This window comes from Oratosquilla oratoria, chromosome 34 (assembly GCF_046742065.1).
Source record: "Oratosquilla oratoria isolate Oo_2021 chromosome 34, ASM4674206v1, whole genome shotgun sequence".
In the NCBI taxonomy this organism is placed as follows: Eukaryota; Metazoa; Arthropoda; class Malacostraca; order Stomatopoda; family Squillidae; genus Oratosquilla; species Oratosquilla oratoria.
The window spans coordinates 39,027,265-39,051,115 of NC_134810.1; the positions used below are offsets into that span (position 1 = coordinate 39,027,265).

The 23,851-nt window shown below is 40.8% G+C and overlaps 1 protein-coding gene across 3 annotated transcripts; it reads left to right on the forward strand.

The window, feature by feature from the left end:
• Positions 1–547: 547 nt before the first annotated feature.
• On the forward strand, positions 548–22,895 carry wap (DDB1 and CUL4 associated factor wap). Of its 3 annotated transcripts, XM_076173436.1 has the most exons (10): positions 548–683; positions 958–1,032; positions 9,076–9,207; positions 9,507–9,648; positions 10,324–10,425; positions 11,991–12,237; positions 13,410–13,561; positions 14,263–14,380; positions 20,258–20,429; positions 21,758–22,895. In XM_076173436.1, exons 2-10 carry the CDS (start codon positions 974–976, stop codon positions 21,783–21,785), a joined length of 1,152 nt encoding a protein of 383 aa, XP_076029551.1. In that variant the 5' UTR covers positions 548–683; positions 958–973; the 3' UTR covers positions 21,786–22,895. The 3 variants fall into 3 exon arrangements, with proteins under 3 accessions (XP_076029551.1, XP_076029552.1, XP_076029553.1); XM_076173437.1 differs by lacking the exons at positions 548–683; positions 958–1,032 and adding an exon at positions 1,201–1,219; XM_076173438.1 differs by lacking the exons at positions 548–683; positions 958–1,032 and adding an exon at positions 1,294–1,430.
• Positions 22,896–23,851: the final 956 nt, after the last annotated feature.

Genomic DNA, 23,851 nt, shown 5'->3' on the forward strand with positions numbered 1-23,851 from the left:
GGGGTGGGGATGGGGGTGCGCGTCAGTGAACCTCCAAACAAGTTCCTCAAAGGTAAATGTACGCAGCGACTGAGGTGGATGCTGTCGTCGTGTGACCAGATAACGGTTGGTTCTTGCGCCGATGGGGGCAGGGAAGGGGGGGATGGTAAGTGCGGGTGGAACTCGGGGCGGGGGGAATGTCGGGAGGGGGAAACTCACCATTATGTAGGGGAGGGGGAATGGGAATCGGGGATGGGAAAACAAGTGATGGATTAAACCGGAAACCGCAGGATATAGGGGAATTTGTTGCTCAATACATATATACATATGATTTACCACGCATCATTGATTCCCATTCCTTCGGTACACAATATTTCCCCATGCTTGCTACCCCATTCTCATATTGCTATCTATCATGCTGTTCATCCTTCCCTGCCCTCTACCTCACTCAGATTCCTTTAACAAGTTTTTCTTCTTCATCAACCTTTCCTCTTTTATTTTCCGTCAACTCCATTTCCTCCCTCTCACTTCTCTCCGTACTTATCACCCTTCACCTTGCTCACCACTACCCCACACTTCCCGCCACTCGTCTCGCTTTCCTATTCCACCTTCTCTTCTTGCCTCACTGCTCACTCTCATCCACACTTGTGTCTCGGAGTCTTGTTCATATTTCTCTGCTTCCAAGAATATTTACTCCATCTGAAGTGAGTCCTCTTAATTTCCTTGATTCGTAAATACTGTCCATTTCTGTGTTTTTTTTCTGTACATCTCTGTATTTTTGTACCTAGTGGCCAGAACTCTCTTACCTTTCTCCCTGAATTCCAGCTCGTATTTTCTATATTGAAAAGAAAGAAAAAAAGAAAAGAGTTGGACTTACTGGGCAAATATACACGCTGTTATTATGCTATATTTTTGAAAACATTTGTGATGTTAGTGAAATAATCCTGTTTAATGTACTCATACTTTTTATTTATTCAGATAGACATCTTGAATTATGGAAAATGCTTGGCGTGCTTTCTCCCCTGCTTCAGCTCTACATCCACACAGTAATAGGTAATGTTGCCTGATTGACAAGTGTTATCATTCATTGATTGTTATTGGCTTCCGTGGATCATGGCCTATGGGACATTACAAAGAATTCATAGGCAGCTGAAGGATCGTTTCCTTCTGTCTGAACGAAAAACAAAAGCATCATTTAGTGTTCCTTTAAATTTCGCGGGAAGCTTCGATCAAGCAAAATGTAAATATATCAAATCACACTCTAATAATTGAGAATATTAGGAATGATTTACGAAACATGTTTGTAAAACGCACTTTGAAAGTTTTTGTATTGTAGATTGACAGAAACATAACAAAAATGCAAAATTCTATGTATATATAGCAAATATGTTTGGTACTGTTTGAGAGCGGCTTTGTTTACTTACAAGTTGTGAATTAGATTGGCTAGAAAGGTTAGATCCGTGTTATTCTTCATAATTTATTTATCAGTATTTCATTAACCATATAGGATACGTGTAATATATATACACTACGAACATAATTGCCTAAAGAGTTGTATTTTGCTTTACTTAATAGAGACTTTAAAAAAAGACGCTTGCGTTTTCGACCATTCAGGGGTAAGCGTCAGTCATATTACAAGGCTTACAAATTTTACAAGTTGAAATCAAACGTACATAGGAATGAATTGTGCCCACGAAGAAAATAAAAGCTTCTGGCACTTCGCATGTACCTCGTATCGTTAAACAAGGGGTACTTGTTAGTATTCTAGTGTGGCGATTCTACATTGAAAACGTCTTATTAGCTGGTCTGGGGGTGGGTTGTGTTTCGTTTACGAAAAACAGCCATGTGAAATATTACAGGGAAAATTATAGACGGAGTAATTACACGCTAGTCTTGTTAATGAGCATTTCTTTATAAGCATTAACAATAGTTTTGAATATATAAGCTGTAGGATTTGCATCTTTGAGTTTGTAAATGTAATGCAGTGAGTAAAGCCTTCAATTTTTCACTTTCTTTTGTGCAAGGCATGCAAGTACTGTAAATTACTATTATAACTGCATAGTTCAGGATGCTATGTGCTTGGTGCCCATAAACATGCAATTTCACTAATTTGTGTCAGAATGTGGAGGTCCGAAGACCTCCAATTGATTGTTGTTATTACAGCCAAGTGTAATTGTTATTGTAACTTGGCAAAGTAAGTATATTAATACATTTCAATTAAGTGTTCTTGTGAGTTCATTCTGAAAGGTGTCAATAGAAGGACAAGATAAATTTATCATGGCATGGTTCATGCTGTAGAGATACGCGCTGGTGGCATTATTGGAAATGTAATGGTCTTATATTTGCTTAGATGTGGGCTCAAATTTTACAATTTTCTAGAGTTCCCAACAGTGACTTTTATCTACTCAAACAATTCAAGCGCACAGGGCAGAGGTGATGGATTTGGCCATAACTATGCGCCACCTGTTGTAGAGCCCTAATCTTCTTTTAGAGGGACATTTAGGGACTCCCCACATGTGTAAGTGGCCTATGCAACAGTAGCAGTTTAGGTACGGTTTTGTTTAACAATTTTATCCCACATGAAGGTGGTAAAACTCAGGGTGGTAATCATGGCAAATCTATGAAGAAATATCTTTCTACAAAAAATATGGTTCTTGACCTGTGGGGTGGCTAGTATACATTATTGATATTCAATTCCTTAGACTACTTATTTCTTAAAGTGTGTTTAGGGCTTCACTCCATTTGCTCTACACTACTAAGAATTTTTTGTCGTTTCTAATACTCCTTTCCTTTAAGTCACACCATTCAGTGAAGAGATGGGTCTTCAGTTTTTTAATTGTCAATTTACTTTCATTAGGTGGTCTATAATGCAGTAAATCCTCACTATAATAACCTTACTTGCTCACTCCCTCCCTTGCTGCCACTGACTGAATGTTCCACTGCATATATAGATCTTTGTTTGATACATCAGATGGATATGTAGATCTTTGATACATCAGATGGATGGTTGGTAGGCATATTAGGGTCGATGAATAAAAAAAATCTCTGTAATTGTGTTCATAATAATGAGGGTTTATTGTACAGTCTACTAGATGGGAGAATAGAGGAAATAGGAAGAGCTAACATATAAGTGTCTTTGCCACCAACCTGTGTTTCATTGAGAGAAAAATAGGGTTTAGCGGAAATTTGAGTTCAGGTCATGAATACTGCAGAAATTGATAGAGTTAAAGGGAGTGCTGAGTACTCCATTGGGTTGATATCAGGGGACTAATGAAAGTTGTGAGTGGTTTCATTCTCCTTTTCTATAAGGGACCAAGGTTTAGGATTCCATAATTGTTAAAAAAAAAAAAAAAAAAAGTAGTGTATTGATGAATAGCTACATGTCTATGAAAGCAGTTAAACTGCTCTTTGTGTCATCAGCAGCAGGAAAAATTGCTAGGAAAGACTATTAATTAGAAAGCACAACAGACGGGTGGGTCAGGTGTTTTGGTACTTTTTGCCCCAGTCTATTTTCCATAGAGTAACAGCTTGTGTAGCATTGGCAGACAGCCTCCTCTGCATCTGGAGTCGAGGACCTCTGGTGGGTGCCTGAGAAAGCATTTAGTTTCCTTTGTAACTCTGATGTCATAATCCACTGATACCTTGAGTTAGAAATAATAATAGATGTCACCACCATTGCCCCCATCACCACTTCAACTTCCTTCATCACCACCACCATCACTACCTCCAGTATCACCACCTCCACCTCTATCATCGTCACCTTCACCCTCACCACCTAGACCATCACCACCACCATCACCCCCTCCCACTCACAATTTCCTTTCTTCTAAGAAATTATTTGACACTGCCCCACTACATGGACCATTAATGCCCTATCAACCAGTCTTCTCTCCACCACCCTTTCCTATGTAAAATTATCCTTGGCTCTCTTCTTAAACTCTGTTTATTATTATGAACTACCTTTCTAAACACATCTGCAACAACATCTCTCCTTTAAGATTTATACCTTGGACCTCAAACTTCCCTATTACCCCATCTATTGGTTCATCCCCCACCCTAGCATTGATATCCCCCGACACCATTACATTGACAGTGCTTCTGAAACTTAAAACATTCATTTAAGTCTATCCAAAAAGACTTTCTTTTCACTTTTCTCACTACCAGGTCCTTGTGCACTCACAAAAACCCACATCTCCCAACCCAGTTTCAACTCCACCCATACTAACCTTGAAGATACTTCCCTCCACTTCACTGTGTGCTTTCCAATCTCATTACCTACCAGCAGAGTTGCTCTTTTCCTCCCTTGCCTCCTTGTCACTCCTGACACCCGCTCCACTACACTCCCAAACTCAAAATCACCCCTCACTTTCAATTTAGTTTCACTAAATAACTAGTCCATTTTACTTCTTACAAGCAAACCTCTGATCACTTCTCATTTACGTCTCATCTGTACTATAACCACACACTTTAAATGACCCAATTTTCAGAGTTCTTGTTGGAGCTCTACTCCCAGGCTCCTCTAAACCTTGAATTCTCATAGGAACATACAGAGCAGGATTCGTAGTCCCATCTCTCCATCCCACTCAGTTACTTATTGTAACACACATGGAAAACACAGAGGCAGAATACCCCCTCATCCCTACCATAGGGAATAGGAAGAGGTACATACATATACCAAAGGCTCTTTTCCCCCTTATATAGGGGGTAGCCAAAAAGAAAAAGGCATAGAAACCACTCCCACGCATTCCATCCCCTACATATTCCACTTCCCTCCACCCTCCTCCCTCCCTCTCATCTTGGCACCTCCTGGATGATGGGTCATCCCTGCATCCTGTCCACTGCCTTGGGTCAGAAGCAGTGTCACAAGACACAGCACATCCACAGCAAGGCCACTTCATTAATTCGGTGACCCTCCCTCTCCGTCCCCTCATTCAGAAAAGAAGACGGGGAGAAATCCCTTCGGGCTGCGTCAAATTATTTCTCATACATACTTCCTCATCCCCCACCCACTCCCCCTTATGCATCACAGCATCATCCATACACAACCCTTCTCCATTCACCCCTATCTTCTGTCCTCTCCTGTCCTTCCTCAACAGATATTCCTCTCTTTTGTAATGCCCCTTTTACCCCATCCATCCATCTCATCCTAGGACACCCCCTCATATTCACTCCTTCCACCTCTGCCTTCCACACCTCTTTTACTAATCTTTGCTCATTCTTTCCATGTGTCCAAACCATCCTAACACTCTTTCAATCAACCCTATATCCCAACTCCCCTTCCACCCCTGTTCTCCTCCTCACCTCCTCATTTCTCACTCTATCTAGCCTAGTAACCACTATCATACTTCTCAGACACCTCATCTCAAACACATTCAAATTCCTTCTCTTTTCCTCTCCTATGTTCAATGTTTCTGCCCCATACAGTGCTTCTGGCACAATCACTCCTTTATATTACCTCCTCTTAGCATCCATTCCCAGATGTCTATTTCTCATTACACTTTTTAATCCACCAAGGCATTTATATCCACTTCCTCCAGTCTCTCTCGCATAATACTCACTTCCAGCCTGCTGTCACTCTCTCCCCTTGTACATCTCATCACCTTACTTTTGCCCACATTTATCTTCAGTTTCCTTCTTTCACACACCTTCTCAAACTCTGTCATTAACTTCCTCAATCCCTCCTCTGATCCTGCTACAAGCCCAGTGTCGTCAGCAAACAACAACTGGCTTATTTCCCACTTTTCTCCATTTTCTTTAACCATCTCCAACCCCTGACCCACTACCCTTGCATTCACCTCTCGCACCACACCATCCACGTACAGATTGAACAGCTAGGGCGACATAACACATCCCTGACGAAGTCCCACCTTTACTTCAAACCATTTCTCTCTCCATTTCTAATCCTAACGCAAGCTCAACTACTCTCGTAAAAACTCTTGACTTCTCTTAACAGCTTTCCTCCTATCCCATATATCTGCAAAACCTCCCACAGTGCCTTCTTGTCTACCCTGTCATAAGCCTTTTCCAAATCCATGAAAGCCCAAAAAACATCCTTACTTTTTCCTATAGCTTTCTCACATATCTGTCTTACCACAAAAATCTGATCTACACATCCCCTACCTGTCCTAAACCCACACTGTTCCTCTCCTAATCCTCTCAATCAAGACCCTCCCATAAGCCTTCCCAAGTATACTCAACAAGCTGATCCCTCTGAAACTACTACACTCACACTTGTCCCCCTTTCCCTTGTAAAGCAGAACTATACAGGCACTCCTCCAGTCCTCTGGCACTCTACCCTCTCTTAAACAAACATTGAATAACCTCACCAGCCAGTCCACCATAACTGTACCTCCTTTCTTCAGACATTCTGCATAGCATCCATCCAACCCAGGTGCCTTACCTGCTCTCATCATCTTAACAGCTATTTTCACTTCATCTTTCCCTGTTTCTCCTCCATTTTCCTCACTCATCACTCTCATTTTCTTTACGCTTCCCACTGCAACTACTTTTCCCTCCCTATCCTCCTTCACATTTAGCAACTCCCTAAAATACTCTGCCCACCTTCCTCTCACTGCCTTCTCTTCCATTATCATCTCTCCATCTGCACCTTTTACCTTTTCTTCTCAACTTGATTCACCTCCTCTTCCTCTTTTAATTTCTTTCCAAAACATCTTTTTATTACTTTCAAAATTTTCTGTTGTACTCTTACCCCATTTCACCTCTGCTCTCCTCTTTGCTTCCTTTATCTTATGCTTAACTTCCCTTCTCTTTACTTTGTACCTCTCATACAATTCCCTCATAGAGGTCGAGTCATGAAATGGTAAAGGATATTTTCAAGGAAACAGCATAAAGGAGGGATAGATGTAAAACAAGAAGCATCATTCCTCTGTGAGTAGAGATTTTACCTTAACACAGACAAATGATGTGTGGCTCTGGTCCATAGAGGCATCCCAAAGCAGTCACAAAAGTATCGGGTGCATGTTACTACAAAAGTGCTAATTGTCAACAATACGCAGATGCAATAGGGAAAAAAGAAGAAAAAATAATATAAAATAGAGACCTTTGACTAATGAATTCCTTTATATAGAGCAGCGTTTCTCAACCAGGGTTCCCTGAAACCATAAGGTTCCACAAAAGGCCCCTAAGGGTTTCGCGAGAACAAGTGAGATGAACTAATGTACTTTTGATTTTTTAATTTCATATACATAATATAATTAAATACACACAACATATTCTTGGTTATTGTAATAATGTAATATAGATATCATCCTATCGAACCTATTATTACGATGATTTTTTTTTTTTTTTTTTTTTTTTTTTAATGTTATCCTGATATAGAGCAATCAATGAGATAATAGTAGCTATTGAGGAGGCATGCAAATGACATATTCCAAGAGGCTACAGAAAAAAAACAAAAAACCCCAGTTACACGTGAGATAGCCATTCAATAAAAACAAAAAATAAGCAAACAAAATTCAACAGAACAATAAAAATAAATATCACAGTTAACCAAAGACATCACAAAACTATTAAACATCAAGAAGAAAGAAAACTGGGGAAAGCAAAAAAATACAGTTGGCAGGAAAACAATACTATGCTGGCCTTGGACTGATACAGTATTTCTTCCCTGAGTGTACTGTGGGCCCATCTGGTGGCTGTTGTCAATGACCATGGAGCTGTGAATCTCCTGCAAGAAAGACCTGGGACATTGTATAGATTGATTGAGAAATAATAATATGTAGAGAACTACAAAAATGTCAAAAACTTAAAATTGAACCCACCCTCCACCCATGAAGCAATCAAAGAAAAGATATGATGATGATACGGTTAACATCACAAACTCTCACCTATCAGGAGGCTAGAATGGTGCCCCTTACAGAGGACTTTGTAGCATGGAATTCAATGAACCATGCCCTTAGTTCAACTTTACCATTGGCAGGGTTTGAACTGCCATCCCTTGATCGTCATTGCAAGTAATGATGCCCTAACTCACTCAGTCGGTGAGATTCCTCAAGAAAATGTACGGTCTCCAAAACAGCAATGTAGTATCATCAATAAACACTTATCCAAAACAAGTTTCAAATCCACCACAAAAGAGAAAAGGAAAATAAAAATAATATGAAAAATCAATCTTGATATAGATGTCTCCTCTCCCTTCTCCAACAAAGACTCATAAGGGGCAATAAAGAAATTGAAAAGCTCCTATGCTGTTTCAGTAAGAAATCGTTAGTTTGTCAGGAACAGTGCAATGGTTATGACAGCAGAGTATATCCGTAAATGGTTATGGAAACTGTTCAACAAAATGGTTTTGATGGAAACGGCTTTGTCTGGATTGTGCATACAGCCTAAGAGTATTTACAATGCCATCAAATTTGAATTTAGTCTAGTTCAGTTATCATAATTGACTGACAATGGCCTTCAGGTTGCTTTGTAGGTTTTTCTGGGAAACCTTTGGCTATTGTTAGTGTACTTGTGTACTGTTTCTATATCACCAGCTTTTAATAGTAGGAGGAAGAGAGTAATTGCCATTTGTCGTCTTTGTGAAAAGGTGGTAAAAATAAAGTTGGAGTTGATAGATCATGGGCCTGGTCCACAGGTCTATGGCTCCAGATAAAGGTTAGGTTGTTGACTGGATTTGAAGATATTGGCAAGGCGATTGCTCTCTATGATGTCAGTTTTGTAGGAAGCTCTTGTTCGTCCCACTGTAGTTGTCAGGAAATGTATGTGATTCACAAAACCAAAATGTCATTTTATATTTGTAAAATGTTATATAACCTACAGTTGGAGAAACAAAGCAAAAGAAACAGATGATCTGTATATTTCGACCAAAATTGTGGTCCTCTTCAGCAGATAAGTACAGAAGTAAGATGACAAGAATATATACAATAAGAAAGGTACACCTTCCCTGTTCCTATTATGTACCTTTCTTATTGTATATATTTTCATCTTACCTCTGTACTTATCTGCTGAAGAGGACCACATTTGTGGTCAAAATATACAGATCATCTGTTTCTTTTGTGTTGTTTCTTCGACTGTGGGTTATATTTAAACAAGGTATGTAATACTTACAAGTTACTAAGAATCAAACTTATTTAGGTTTGGAGTTGCAGCAGACCAAACCAGGATGTCTGTGCACCCTCCCCCTAAGAGGAAGGAGATCTACAAATATTCAGCACCATGGACGCTCTACAGTATGAATTGGTCAGTCCGACCTGACAAACGGTTCAGGTATGAGAAAGGGGTCCATTCTCTATTTACCTGTCTTAGTAAGCCTGTTTGCCTTTTCTTATTAATCACATTGACATTATTTTTTACATGATAATTAAAACTAAAATGAAGGCCAGTGCTATGATTTCAGTCCACTTGTACTAAGAAATTATTCTAATTGAATTGAAAACAAAATATTTCTAAATAAGCTTATTATGGCAATCTTGATGTTTAGAAAGCACATCATGAATTAAAAAGAATATTCTGTAAAATCTGTGTTGAGTTTATTGAGAATGTAATTGGTATGTCTGGTTTTGCAGGTTGGCTGTGGGAAGTTTTGTTGAGGAATATAACAACAAAGTGCAAATTGTTCAGTTAGATGAAGACACCTCAGAATTTGTTGTGCGGTCAACATTCGATCATCCATACCCAACAACGAAAATAATGTGGATTCCTGATAGTGTGAGTATAAGTTCTCATCTCATTTCAATCCATGCCAAACTACACCACATTGTATTTTTTAAGTTTACTTTTTCAGTTCATTTTTTCCATGCCATGATGTACTTATGTACTTTCACCCTGGCACCACAGCATTCCCAACCAAATGACCGTCTGTGTAAGTGCAATGTTTATTATTGAAAAAAGTACTTTATTACAAACACAAAGTTTATGAGCTTATACACAAACTTTTGGTTGCTACGTAGCTCTACCTTGTTAGCATGACCATGCACTCTTTTATGACATACATAGTAACAATGTACTTATCACCCCTGCCACAGTAGTAAAAGATAAAAAGTAGCTCAGCATTATTTTTCATGTATGTACCCTACATTGGTACATACGTTTTCTGTATCATAAGGTGGGTGTAGAGTGAGTCGTGAACCCTTGACTTGTTAAGGGAAAAAGATACAGAAAGGGAATCCCCAGTCTGCCACATGTGGTCTTTTACAACACATGGGACATAGTGGTGTAATTTTTATTTACCCACCACAGGAACAGTTGTGATGATGATATGGTTTAACGTCACAAACTCTCCCCTGTTGGGAACAGTTGTAAATAGTAAACATAAAAGATTGTTGTTGTCATAGTCAAGTATTTAGATATAAATGTCCTGATTTTGAATGTGTGATTTTTCAGAAAGGAATTTATCCGGATTTATTAGCAACCAGTGGAGACTATTTGCGGGTTTGGCAGCAAAATGGGGACAACGACACCAGAATGGCATGTCTTCTTAATAATGTAAGTACGAGAGCATTGATCTATAACCTCATTGTTCTTAGTTTTGTATGTATCAGAATGTATATCTTTTCTTGTAAGCCATTAACCCCTTCAATACGGGCCACATCGCACGTCTGGCAGCATTAGCTGCCAGACATGTGATGTTGCGTCATAATACTCGCATTATAAAAAATAAAGTCACTGCTCTATCGCTCGTTCTCTTTCACCTGTGAATTTTGATAACCATAGAAAATATGATGAAGCCAGTTTACAGAGTATGGGGGTCACGCAGGTACGACTACAATAAATATAATCAAGACGCCGACGTCGGCATCCTCGCGTACCCACTTGCTCCTCATGACGCCTACGTAGGCGTCACCGTATGGAAGGGGTTAAACCTGTAAATGCTGAGCGTTCATGATATAGCTATAAACTTTTTGTATTAGGTGTTACAAGAATGGGTAGTGAGAATTGTAGAGGTGAGACAGAAAGGGGTGGAAAGAAAGCTGCTAGATAGGTTGGGTCATTGATTGCTGAGGTGGCTTGGGGGATATAGAAAGAACAAGTGGGGAAATACTATCACATAAGTGTACATACATATGATGATGATGATATGGTTTAACGTCACAAACTCCCCCCTATCGGAAGGCTAGGATGGTGCCCCTTACAGAGGACTTTGTAGCGTGGAATTTAATGAACCATGCCCTTGGTTCAAATATATACATACCGAGGCTTTTTCCCCCCTACAAGGGAGGTAACCAAAAAGAAAAAGGCATAAAACCATTCCCACCCAGTCCATCCCTAAATACACTCCACCCTCCACCCTCCCTCACATAAGTGTGGAAAACAGAATTAGATGGAGTTAGGTTTTTGAGCAAGAGAGACTTTGGGCATCAGAATGATTGATAAACCCTGGATATAGTTTTGGTATTTATGTAATTTCTAAAACCCATTTCAATTGCTGTATAAAATCATTAGTACAGGTTTTCAAATTGTGCCTTGTTGATGATCAACTATATCAGCATGATGTTGTCCAGTGGGAAAGATGTCAGTAAGGATCATCACCATCTTATTAGAAGTTTTCAAAGACAGTTAACATCTTCACTTCCACCCAGCAATCAAAGGGAACTGGCAGTTGGTATCAGTTCAGAACCTAAAATCTAACTGAGTTTACCAATTTCACATTTTTTCCTCATTTCATCATATAAAATTAGCCAAGAACTAGTGACTATTGCCATCTGTTGTGAGATCACAAATTACATGTTAGGGAAACTTGAAGCAACAATTGGATGATTGATTAATCTATCTGTAAACCAATGATTTTTCCCCCATATAAGGAAGGTAGCCAAGTCATAAGGCACACACCTACCCATTCTACTCCCAACCACTACCCTTTCCTCCCTTTCATCTTAACTCCTCATGGATGACAGGTTGTCCCTGTATCCTGCCCACTGCCCTTGGTCAGAAGCAATGCAGCAAGACACAGTACATCCACAGCAAGGCTGGTTGATTGATTAATGAATGAATTAATTGATAGGCTGCATGATTTATTAATGAGTACACTAATAATGCTTTTTCTTTGGCAGAACAAAAACTCCGATTTCTGTGCACCTTTGACCTCTTTTGATTGGAACGAAGTTGAGCCCAATCTGATTGGTACCTCCAGTATTGACACCACCTGTACCATTTGGGGATTGGAAACAGGTCAGATGTTAGGGCGGGTCAATGTGGTCTCGGGTCATGTCAAGACTCAGCTAATTGCTCATGATAAGGAGGTGTTTGACATTGCCTTCTCTAGAGCAGGAGGTGGCAGAGATATGTTTGCTTCAGTGGGTAAGTTAGTTTTTGTTGTTAATCTGAATTCAGTTTGTAATGTTTTGAAAAAATGTCTTTTTAACTTAATTCATCATATACCAGTATTGTTGAAAATCTACTTCCATTCAACCAAATATACTTTGTTCTGATGATGGTTATAGTAGGTCACTATACTTCCCTTCTTAAGACATTTTGCATGACACCCATCAAACCCAGGTACTGTACCTGCTCTTATTAGTAACTGCTTTTACCTCATCTTTCCTTATTTCTCATCCATTTTCCTCATTCATCACTGTCATTTTCTTAGTGCTTCCCACTGCAACTACCTTTCCCTCCGTATCCTCCATATTTAGCAATTCCCTAAAATACTCTGCCCATCTTCCTCTTACTGTCATCTCTTCCATTATCATCTCACCATCTGCACCTTTTACCTTTTCTTCTCTACTTGATTCACCTCCCTTTTCCCTCTTAATTTCCTTCCAAAACATCTTTTAATTACTTTCAAAATTTTCTGTCATAATCATACCCCATTTCTAATCTGTTCTTCTCTTTGCCTTCTTTATCTTACAGTTTACTTCTCTTCTCTTTTCTTTGTACCTCTCATGTGCTTCTCTTATCCTATATAGTAACCAATCTGTGAATGCTTGTTTCTTCTCTTCTACAACCTTCTTGCTTCATCATCCCACCACTCACTACCTTTCCTTCTATTTCCTCCAATCCTCCTTGTTTCACACACCATCTTTGCATACCTTGTGACTCCCTCCTTGAATCATCCCCATTCCTCCTCCACTCCTAGTTCTACTCTATCCTTCACTCCCTCCCACTCTTCTCTCAGCTTCTTGTACTCCTCATTTTCTTTCTCATTTAAGCAGTTTACTGTAACCAACTCCCTACCTTCTGTCCTTTTCCCTCTTTCTCCATCTACATTATATTCCATACTCATCATACCTTCCACTAGAAAATGATCTGATATCCCCCCACTCTTTCCCCCTAGAACATGTACATCCAAAACTCCTCCTATTCTTCTCCAGGTTACCACTATATAGTCCATTAAAGCCCTATCTACCACACTCTCATGTGTTATTTCTATAGTTCAATATTTTGTACCTGTTTTTATGGACTGAAATGTTGTATGTCAGCATGCTTCTCTATTGTAATCAGTTTCTTAATGTTTTTTATTTTTACCCAAGGTGCTGATGGGTCAGTGAGAATGTTTGATCTTCGTCATCTTGAACATTCTACTATTATCTATGAAGACCCAACACACATACCGTTACTTCGCTTAGCATGGAACAAGCAAGACCCTAACTACCTCTCCACTGTTGCTATGGATGCGTGTGAGGTGAGTCAAATGGACTGGAGATTTTCTGCTGATATAAAGGGGTTTTCATATTATAATCTATTGACACAATGGAGAATGGTTGTATATGGATGATGATGTGATGCATGAGGTGGAATGGGTGGGGGGATGATGGGTGAGGTATGTGTGAGAAAAATTTGACGCAGCCCGTAGGGATTTCTCTTTGTCTTCTCCTTTTCTGCATGAGGGAACGGAGAGGGAGGGTCGCCGATTTAATGAAGTGGTCTTGCTGTGGATGTGCTGTGTTTTGCAACACTGCTTCTGACCCAGGGCAGTGGACAAGATGCAGGGATGACCCATCATCCAGGAAGTGCCAAGATAAGGGAGGGTAGAGGATGGAGGGGAGTGGAGTGTATTAGGGATGGAATGGGTGGGAATGGTTTTTATGCCTTTGTTTTTTGGCTACCTCCCTTGTAAGGGGGAAAAAGTCTTTGGTATATGTATGTGTGTATTGACACAAATCAAGTATTAAAAAATAATGATTATCTAAGGTGTATTGTCAGTGATATATGAGAAGCGATAGCTATTAACAATAAAAGAATATGTGCTTTTTGACTTCGCTACCTCCCAAATAAGGGGGGGAAATCCTTATACAATAAACTTCTTGTGTTCAGCTGCATTAGCTGGTGATGCACTGTTTTGTATTAATGTTTACTAAATTTCTAAACTTGTCTTTTTCACAGGTAATCATCTTGGATGTACGAGTACCTTGCACCCCAGTGGCCCGCCTCAATAATCACCGTGCCTGTGTTAATGGCATTGCCTGGGCACCACATTCGTCTGTGCACATATGTACAGCAGGTTTGTGTTCTTTATATTATTTTTTAATATCTATATTCCCAGGGCAGTGGACAAGATACAGGGATGACCTGTCATCCAGGAGGTGCCAAGATAAGAGGGAGGGGAGTGGAGTATATTAGGGATGGAATGGGTGGGGGATGGTTTTTATGCCTTTGTTTTTTGGCTACCTCCCTTGTAAGGGGGAAAAGGCTTTTGGTATATGTATGTATGTATGTACAATATGGAGGGAGGGAAGGAGGTGTGGTGAATGGGAGTGGAGTATGTGGGGAAGAAATGGATGGGAGTGGATTAATGCCTTTGACTTTGACTTTGGCTACCTCTCTTGTAATGATGATATGGTTTAGCTTCACAAACTTACCCCTATTGGAAGGCTAGGACAGTGCCCCTCACAGAGGATTTTGTAGCGTGGAATTTAATGAACCATGCCCTTGGTTCAACTAAAAAGCCCTTGATATATGTATGTACATTACAATAATGATTTTATCAGAAGTACCTGAGGATATCTATCTATATACCAAAAGGCCTTGGTTCAACTAAAAAGCCCTTGATATATGTATGTATATTACGAGGGGTGATCAGAAAGTAATGACAGTCGGACTCGTAGCTGAGAGACTATAAGTGTTGGGGGGGCGGGGAGAAGGGGCAGCAAGTGTTTCCTGTTGTTACATGTTTGAGCTTGTCGCTGTTTGTCTAGCTTACATTTTATCGTTGCGCTGTGCGATTGCGTCATTGTTGGTTTGCCTCTCTAACCGTAAACATGGATTTTTCGAAAGAAGGCTGCAGATTCTACACCTTCACAAGGTGGAAACTCGGGAAAAAAGCAACGGAGATCAGAGAGGAATTGTTGCAAGTTTTTCCCGAGTCTACTCCATCACTGGAAACTGTTTCCCGCTGGATTCGAGCTTTTGCAGCTAGAAGATGATCATCGTCCTGGCCGCCCTCGGACATCCGTGACCGAAGCAACGACGGTCCGTGCGCGGGCCATCATTGACGAAGATCCAACTGTTACTCTTCGATTCTTATCCTTGGAGCTCGGTGTCAGTTATGGGAGCGCACATGACATCGTGCATGAACACTTAGGGCTGAGGAAGAAGTGTGCTCGATGGATACCTCATTTGCTTACGGAAGAGCAGAAGAGCGAACGGGTGCAGATTTGTCGTCTATGGCTGGCTGAATTCGAGCCAAATGGTCCGAAATGGTTCTCAGATGTAGCTACCGGAGATGAGTGTTGGATTTCTTTCTTCACCACCAGAGACAAGCAGTCTAACATGGTGTGGTTAAGTGATGAAGAACCTCGACCTCGATTCTGAAGGAAGGATTTCGCAGCAGGAAGCGCCTTTTCACCATCTTCAATTCACAAGGACCAATGTGTGTGGATGTAATGCCTCAACAGTGTACTATCACAGCCCAGTACTACACTGATCACGTCCTTCCTCGAGTCCTGGAATATCAGGCCAAGACTGCACCAACCCGTCGCCGATAGCGCCTTTTGCTGCACCATGACAATGCTGCCCCCCACAAAGCTCGCCTCACTGTGCAGTTCCTGGAGCAGCAGGGGATCACACTTCTCCCCCACCCACCCTACTCGCCTGACCTTGCTCCCTGTGATTTTTGGTTGTTTCCAAAGATCAAGGGTGCGATCGCAGGGAAGCTGTTTCATCGCATCCAAGATCTGGTGCGAGCAGTCAATTCAGAGCTACGAGGTATATCGGCTTCTGAGTACCGTGAGTGCTTCATGAAGTGGCGAAAGAGGATGGAACGTTGCATAGAGGCAGGAGGGGAGTACTTTGAAGGAATGTAGGCCACTATTTGGATTTACCTCTGTACCGTGAAAATATATGGTATCACTGTCATTACGTTTTGATCACCCCTCGTACAATAATGGTTTCATCAGAAGTACCTGAGGACATCTATCTATATACCAAAAGGCTTCTTCTCCCTCACAAGGAAGGAAGCCAACCATGGAGTGCACCCATCCTCTACCTATCCATTTATTTCCCTTTTTAACCCCTTCCATACGGTGCCGCACACGTAGGCGTCATGAGGAGCAAGTGGATTCGCGACGCTGCCATATCGGCGTCTTGATTATATTTATTGTAGTCGCCCCTGTGTTTTTACATTCTCCCAAATGCGCCCTTAATCCCATTCTCTGTGGTTTTCAAAATTCGCGGGTGAAAGAGAGAACGATCGATATAAGCGGCGACTATATTTTATGATGCGAATATTATTTCGTTACGTCGTACGGCTGGCATTGGCTGCTGCCCGCGAGATTTAAGTCCCGTATTGAAGTGGTTAACCTCTTCACTCCGGGGCACATCGCACATCGGGCAGCATTAGCTGCCCGACGTGCGATGTTGCGTCATAATAATCGCATTATAGAAAATAAAGTCAGTGCTCAATCGTTTGTTCTCTTTCACCCGTGAATTTTGATAATCATAAAAAATATGATGAAGCCAGTTTAGAGAGAATGGAGGTTACGTAGGTACGACTACAATAAATATAATCAAGACGCTGACATCGGCATCATCGTGTACCCACTTGCTCCTTATGACGCCTACGTAGGCGTCACCGTATGGAAGTGGTTAAAAGAAATTTCTTGGTTCCTTGTAGATAAAAGTCCATCCCTAACCTACACTCCTTGCCTAAATCAGAAACAGTGCAGGAAGACACAGTACATCCACAGAAGGGCCCAGTTGAAGCTGTTGAATACATCAGAGTAGTAGAGCTTGTGTTAGAATTAGAAATAGAGAGAGTTAGCAGTTTGAGGTAAAGGTGGGACTTTGCCAGGGATGTGTTATGTTGCCTTGGGGTTCAAATTATACATGGATGGGGTGATGTGAGGGGTAAAGGCAAGGGTAATGGCCAGGTGATTGGAAGTGGTTAAAAAAAAAGGGAGAAAGTGGGAAGTGAGCCAGTTGTTGTTTGCTGATGACACTGCTTGTGTCAGGGTCAGACTGGGGATTATTACCAGAATACAATGATGCCTATGCATAGGTGTCATGAGGCACAAGTGGGTATATGAGAATGTTGGTATAGGCATTGGCATAGGCAAAGGCATATTGTATTTATTTTGTAGTTATAGCTGAGTGACCCCCATGTTATGTGAACAGGTTTGGACAAGTTTTCTATGGTTATAAACATTCTGGGTGAGAGAACATGTATAACAGCTGTAACTATATTTTATAACGTATTGTAATGCATCATTGTACATCAGGTAGCCTAATGTGTGTGTGTGAGTATTTGACTCATTGAAGAGGTTAAGAAAGCTAGTGACAGTTTGGGAAGGTATGCGATAGGAGAAAGTTGAAGGAAAATGTGGGCAAATTTAAGGTGATGATATGTGCAAGGGTAGAGGATGGCAGCGAGTTGTTGTTGTTGTTGTTGTTGTCGTTCCCTAGACTGTCTGTCTGAGCAGTCCCGTCTCCCCAAGGAATGCCACAGCCGAAACTGGGTTTTCCCACAAATCCTTTATATAGTGTATGTTGTTGTTGTTGTTGTTGTTGTCGTCGTTCCCTAGACTGTCTGTCCGAGCAGTCCCGTCTCCCCAAGGAATGCCACAGCCAAAACTGGGTTTTCCCACAAATCCTTTATAGAGTATATGTTGTGTTGTTTGCGTGCATGATTGTGTATAATGCAGTCTTCCGTTATGTGTTGTATGGTATGGGGTGAAGTGTTACATCCTGTGCAGCTGTTCACAATGCGGTCATCCAGCCTCTTCTGGTAGCTTAGAAGTGCTGGGTGGTGGCCGCACCGCAGTCTGGCCAAGTGGACTCTGTCCTTTCGTGGGAGAGAGGATTCAGAAGGGTGGATATCAGGGGGTCTGGCATGCAGCAGTGTGTTGTCTTTCAGTGTGTTAATGGAGCGGTGAGTGATATGATTATGAATATGTTTCCGGAGGCTGGTATTTGGTGGTTGTAGAGGAAGAGAAGAGAGTATCTGTGTGTGATACAGGTCTTTGGGTGTTGTTTTAATGTGTTGTTTGTGTGCATGATTGTGTATAATGCAGTCTTCCATTATGTGTTGTATGGTGTGGGGTGAAGTGTTACATCCTGGGCAGCTGTTCACAATGCGGTCATCCAGCGAGTTGGAAGTAAGTCTGAAAGGAGAGAGTGGAAATGGGTAAATTGCAGATTGACAGAAGCAAGTAAATGCCTTAGGGGACCAAAAAGTGTAATGAGAGTAGGCATTTGGGAATGGATACAGAGATTATATGAAGGGATGTTTGTGCCAACAGCACTGTATGGGGCAGAGACTTAGAATTTGAGAGAGGCAGAGAGGAATAGTTTGAATGTTTTTGAGATGAAATGTCTGAGAATATGGTAGGGGTTACATGGTTGGATAATGAGAAAAGGTGAGGAGGAGAGCTGGGATGGAAAAGGAGACTGGCAGATAGGCCGATGAAAGAGTACTGGGATGCTTTGGAGACATGGAAAGAATGAGTGAATAAAGATTAGTAAAAGAGGTGTGAAAGGCAGAGGTGGATGGAGTGAATTTGAGGGGGTGACCAAGGATGAGATGGGGTGAAGAGGGTGTTGAGCAGAAGGGGAATGTCCGCTGACCAAAGGAGAAGGCAGGAGAGAATCTGTATATAGATGATACTGTTATGCAAAGAAGTGAGGGGGCAGGGGATGGGTGGACAGGGAGTGGTTATGTGTGAATGATATTTTGATGCAGCCTGAAAGGATTTCTCCCTGTTTACTCTTTTTCTGCATGAAGGAACAGAGACGGTGGTTTGCCGATTAAGTGAGTTGGCCTTGCTGTGTCCTGCTACATTGCTTCTGACCCAGGGCACCGGGTGGGATACAAGGATGACTTATCATCCATGAGGAGCTAAGATGAGAGGGAGGAAAGGGTGGTGAGTGGGAGTGGAGTAGGTGGGAATGAAATGGGTGGGAATATGTATGTGCCTTTTGAATTGGCTACCTCCCTGGTAAGTGGGAAAAACTCCTTGGTGTATAGATAGGGGAATGTAATAGGTATATAGATAGTGGAATGTAATAGGGATGGAATAGGTGGGAGTGGTTTTTATGTCTTTGTTTTTTGGCTACCTCCCTTATAAGGGGGGAAAAAGCCTTTGGTATATGTATGTATATAGATAAAGTAGAAAATGGGGGTAGTAGCCAAGTCAAAAGGCATGCAACCACTCCCACCTTTTCCACTTCCACCCATTCCACTTCCATCCATTCCACTCCTGTCCACCACCCTTTCCTCCACTTATCTTAGCTCCTTGTGGACAAAGGGTCACCCATCTCCCGCCCACAATCCTGGGTCAGAAGCAATGCAGCAAGACACAGGACATTCACAGCAAGGCTGCTTCACTTAATTAGTGACCCCCCTCACCATAATAGGCACAATCACTCCTCCATAGCCTTCTCTTTGCATTCATCCTTGGTAACTTATTTCTCGTGACATTTTTCATTCCCCCCAGACACTTCTCTCCCTCAGTAAATTACCTTCACCCCCACACCTCTATTCCCTGCTACATCTGACCTTAAATACTTTAAAAACCTTCACTTTCTGTGGCCTCTCCTTTAACTCTTGCTTAAACTCATTGCCTCCACTCCCTTTGTAATCTCGTCACAGTATTTTAGCTCACATTTTCTTGCTGCCTTATCTCACATATCCCAGACTCTGCCACTAGCTGCCTTTGACTTTCCTCAGACCAAGCCCTAAGTACATCATCATCAGCAAACAACAACTTGCTCACCTTCCACTTCCCTCCACTGTCACCACTCATCTCCAGATTCCTGCCCATCACTGTCTCATTTACCTTCCATACCATTCCATCTATGTACATGCTGAACAACCATGCTGACATTGCACAACGAGAAAAGAAAGAGGTGGTATGTTATTTCAATGTTAAATTATGTTTTGCAGGAGATGATCACCAGGCCTTGATATGGGATGTACAACAAATGCCACGTGCCATTGAGGACCCAATTTTGGCTTACACAGCTGCTGAAGGGGAAATTAATCAAATCCAGTGGGGCGCCACTCAACCTGACTGGATTGCAATCTGCTACAATAAGTGTCTAGAGATTTTGAGAGTGTAAGTGTTTTTGTATATAATGATTTATGTTTGTTTATGTCTTCAAGTGGGGCATTAAAATGCTCGTGAGTGTGGCCGTTTTGTGCTCTTGCAAACCCAGGATTGAAAGGAGAAAAGCTCAATAAGGATAGACAGTTAATTGTGTAAGGATAGACAGTTAAATGCATCATACAACAGAACAAGATTTTTGGAATGCTCTGAATATTTACCCCTTTGCTCAAGTTTTGGAAAATGAAATTAAATTATTACATATTTTGGCAAGAGGAAATGGTACATCACTGTAGTGGAAACATACAAAACTGGTCAGAATATTGAATTATAGTAAATTGTAATTTATTACGCTTCATAGACTTTTACAGCACCAATAAAAAAATTTGAAATGTCATTCCTGGTGAACCTTTTATTGCACAACACTGGACAAATGAAGAGCTGTAAGGATTATGGAGTAACCTTGTTGGTACAACTCCCAGGCAAACATGTAAACATGTAGGTAGGTTTCATTTTCATCCTGTTAATGTCATTTTATATTTGTAAAGAAAAATGAAAAAAATGTACTTTCACGGTTAGGGTTTGGGAGTTCATACTTGTTCATCCGCAGTAGGAGGTTCTGAAATTTGATTGAGAAAAGTAGTAAATATGAAATTGTATTGCTGGTATTTCACGTTTGTTTTTATATGTATATTTATTAATTTGATGTACATGAGGAAAGAAATCCTTAACTCATTCAAGACAAGTACCATGTATTATAGATTTTCTTCTGGTTAACGGTTTATTGACTAGCAGGTTTGGCTCCAGACTGGAGAGTTCAATTGATATCTGTAACTCTCTCCATATCAGGTCATATTCTTTCAACCTTCTGCCAGGCTGTTACATTCATATCCTCAGCTCCCCTTCAGGAAGGATGGTTCCTCTGTTGATTAGTCAGGCTTGCACCAAATTATTTATTCCAAATGTGCTGTGTTTTGCAATACTGCTTCTGACCCAGGGCAGTTGACAAGATGCAGGGATGACCCGTCATCCAGGAGGTGCCAAGATAAAAAGAGAGGGTAGAGGGGAGTGGAGTATGTAGGGGATGGAATGGGTGGGAGTGGTTTATATGCTTTTTTATATATATATATATATATATATATATATATACACACTATTTATTCATCCATGTGACATCCCTTCAGGGGTCAAAGCGATCTGTCCATAAGTTGAATGAAATTGTCAGATAGCCAAAGAATGTCAGCATTTTAGAGAATTGAGGTGGTGCATTTTTTAAAATAGATTCTGGAGTTATGTAGCTCCAGGTGAAACATGCCTTCATCTTTGTTTTGCGTTTACAGAACAAGGGCAAATGGCAGTCATCAGTAGTTGCTGGGGATTGTTTCCTAGACTTCGTATATGAGCATCACACTGGTGGGAATTTGTTTGTTGACTTGTTGGTTTAGAGTGTTTAAATGAATAGATGCATTTCAGCCTAGATGGTACTTATGATTTTTGTCTTGGTGAAAGGAAAGAAATAGTGGGGAGTGACTTTTTTGGAAAAAGAGAAAAAAGAGTAAAGGAGTGGGGTGAATGGGAGTAGAGTATGTGAGGATGGAATGGTTAGGAGTAAATTCTATGTCTTTGTATTTTGGCTACCTCCCTTGTAAGGGGGAAAAGGCTGTTTGTATATGTATGGTATTTTGAACAGGCATAATTGTAGATGAAGGCGCTCTTGGTTTGAGGATGGAATGGTTGGGAGTGAATTTTATGTTTTTGTATTTTGACTGCCTCCCTTGTAAGGGGGAAAAAGCTGTTGGTATATGTATGGTATTTTGAACAGACACAATTGTAGATGAAGGCATTCTTGGTCGATTTTCACTGTAACTGGTCACACGGGTTAAACACTTCAAGAATATAGATGCACCTGATCAATTTTATTTTGGTAAATGACAGTTTTATTCAGCTGAAGAGAAGACCCCATACAGAAGGGAGCTTTTAGTAGTGTGCCCTTTAATCCTTCTCATTTTGCATAAGGTGAGCATTTGCACCCATATGCTATGGTGATGTTGGAAATGTTGAAGTGTGGGTATGTACTTATGTCACTGGGTCATAGGAGTAGGAAGGGAGCAGTCACCAATTTTCTGCTGAAAGAAATACAATTAAAGTTGACGAAAGATGTTGAGGATGGTGTACAAGACTGAGTATTGGCTCCTTTGGTCTGATAGAGATGAAGATGTTGATCACTTACAGGTAACTGTTGGTGGTCTGCACTTGTCTGTACCAGATTTTATGCATAGAATGACATCCTTGTGTCCATTTATTTGGTAATTTTTCGGATGAATGAAATTGCCTGGCAGATCAAAGAGAAACTGGTTTATAACATCTACTGAAGGTGGAGAGTAAGATAACGTAATTCTTTCAGTCTTAAAGCTATTGCCCTCCATGTGAATTATAGCTGTAGCCTGAACCAAATCCATTATGTGTGCAATCAGATTGGAAAGGGTTAAAAAAAGGTGCTTCAGCATACTAGTGTTATGTTAAAAGTACAACTTCATTTATTTTGAGAGGTAGACCTCCAATATTCAAACCTATGAGAGTAAGACTGTAGTCGTTTCCTTTTAGATATATCACCATCTACATTGGAATAACCCTCCCCCCACTTCCATTATCCCATGTAGTTTAACCTATATTATTGTAGGTACTGGTATCACATCAAGATTATGCTGGTCTTGCCATGTTTTACATAAATAAGGTCTCAGTGATTGAGTGGCTAGAGTGTCAACTATGTGAGTATAATGTCTTGCTAGCCTATATTTGGAATGGGAATAGGTTGCAGAGATGTTCAACCCACTACCTTACTGAATGTACATGATTACTAGACTATGGTAGGATAAGTATGAGTGAAATTGTGACTTCAATGGGTGACAAGTATTGGGGTACTAAGGGAGAGCACTTGCCTGCATCTGTTCTGTGTACACATGCCATTTTGTTACAGTACCTATATATGTATTTTATTTATTTATTTGTCTATTTATTTCTATTCGAAAAGAGAAGTAAAGCATAAGATAAAAGAGGCAAAGAGGAGAGCAGATGTGAAATGGGGTAAGAGTATGACAAAAAAAATTGAAAGTAATAAAAAAATGTTTTAGAAGGAAATTAAGAGAGAGGTGAATCAAGTAGAGAAGAAAAGGTATAAGGTGCAAATGGAGAGATCATAACAGAAGAGATGGCAATCAGAGAAAGATGGGCAAAGTATTTTAGAGAGGCAGAGATGGAAGGTGTGAACATGAGGGGGCAACCAAGGATGAGATGGATGGATGGGGTAAAAGGGCCATTGGGAAAGGGGAATGTCTGTTGAGGAAGGAAGGGAGAAGACAGAAGATAGGGGTGAGTGTAGAATGGTTGTGTATGGATGATGCTGTGATGCATGGGAGTGGGTGGGAAAGGGGGGG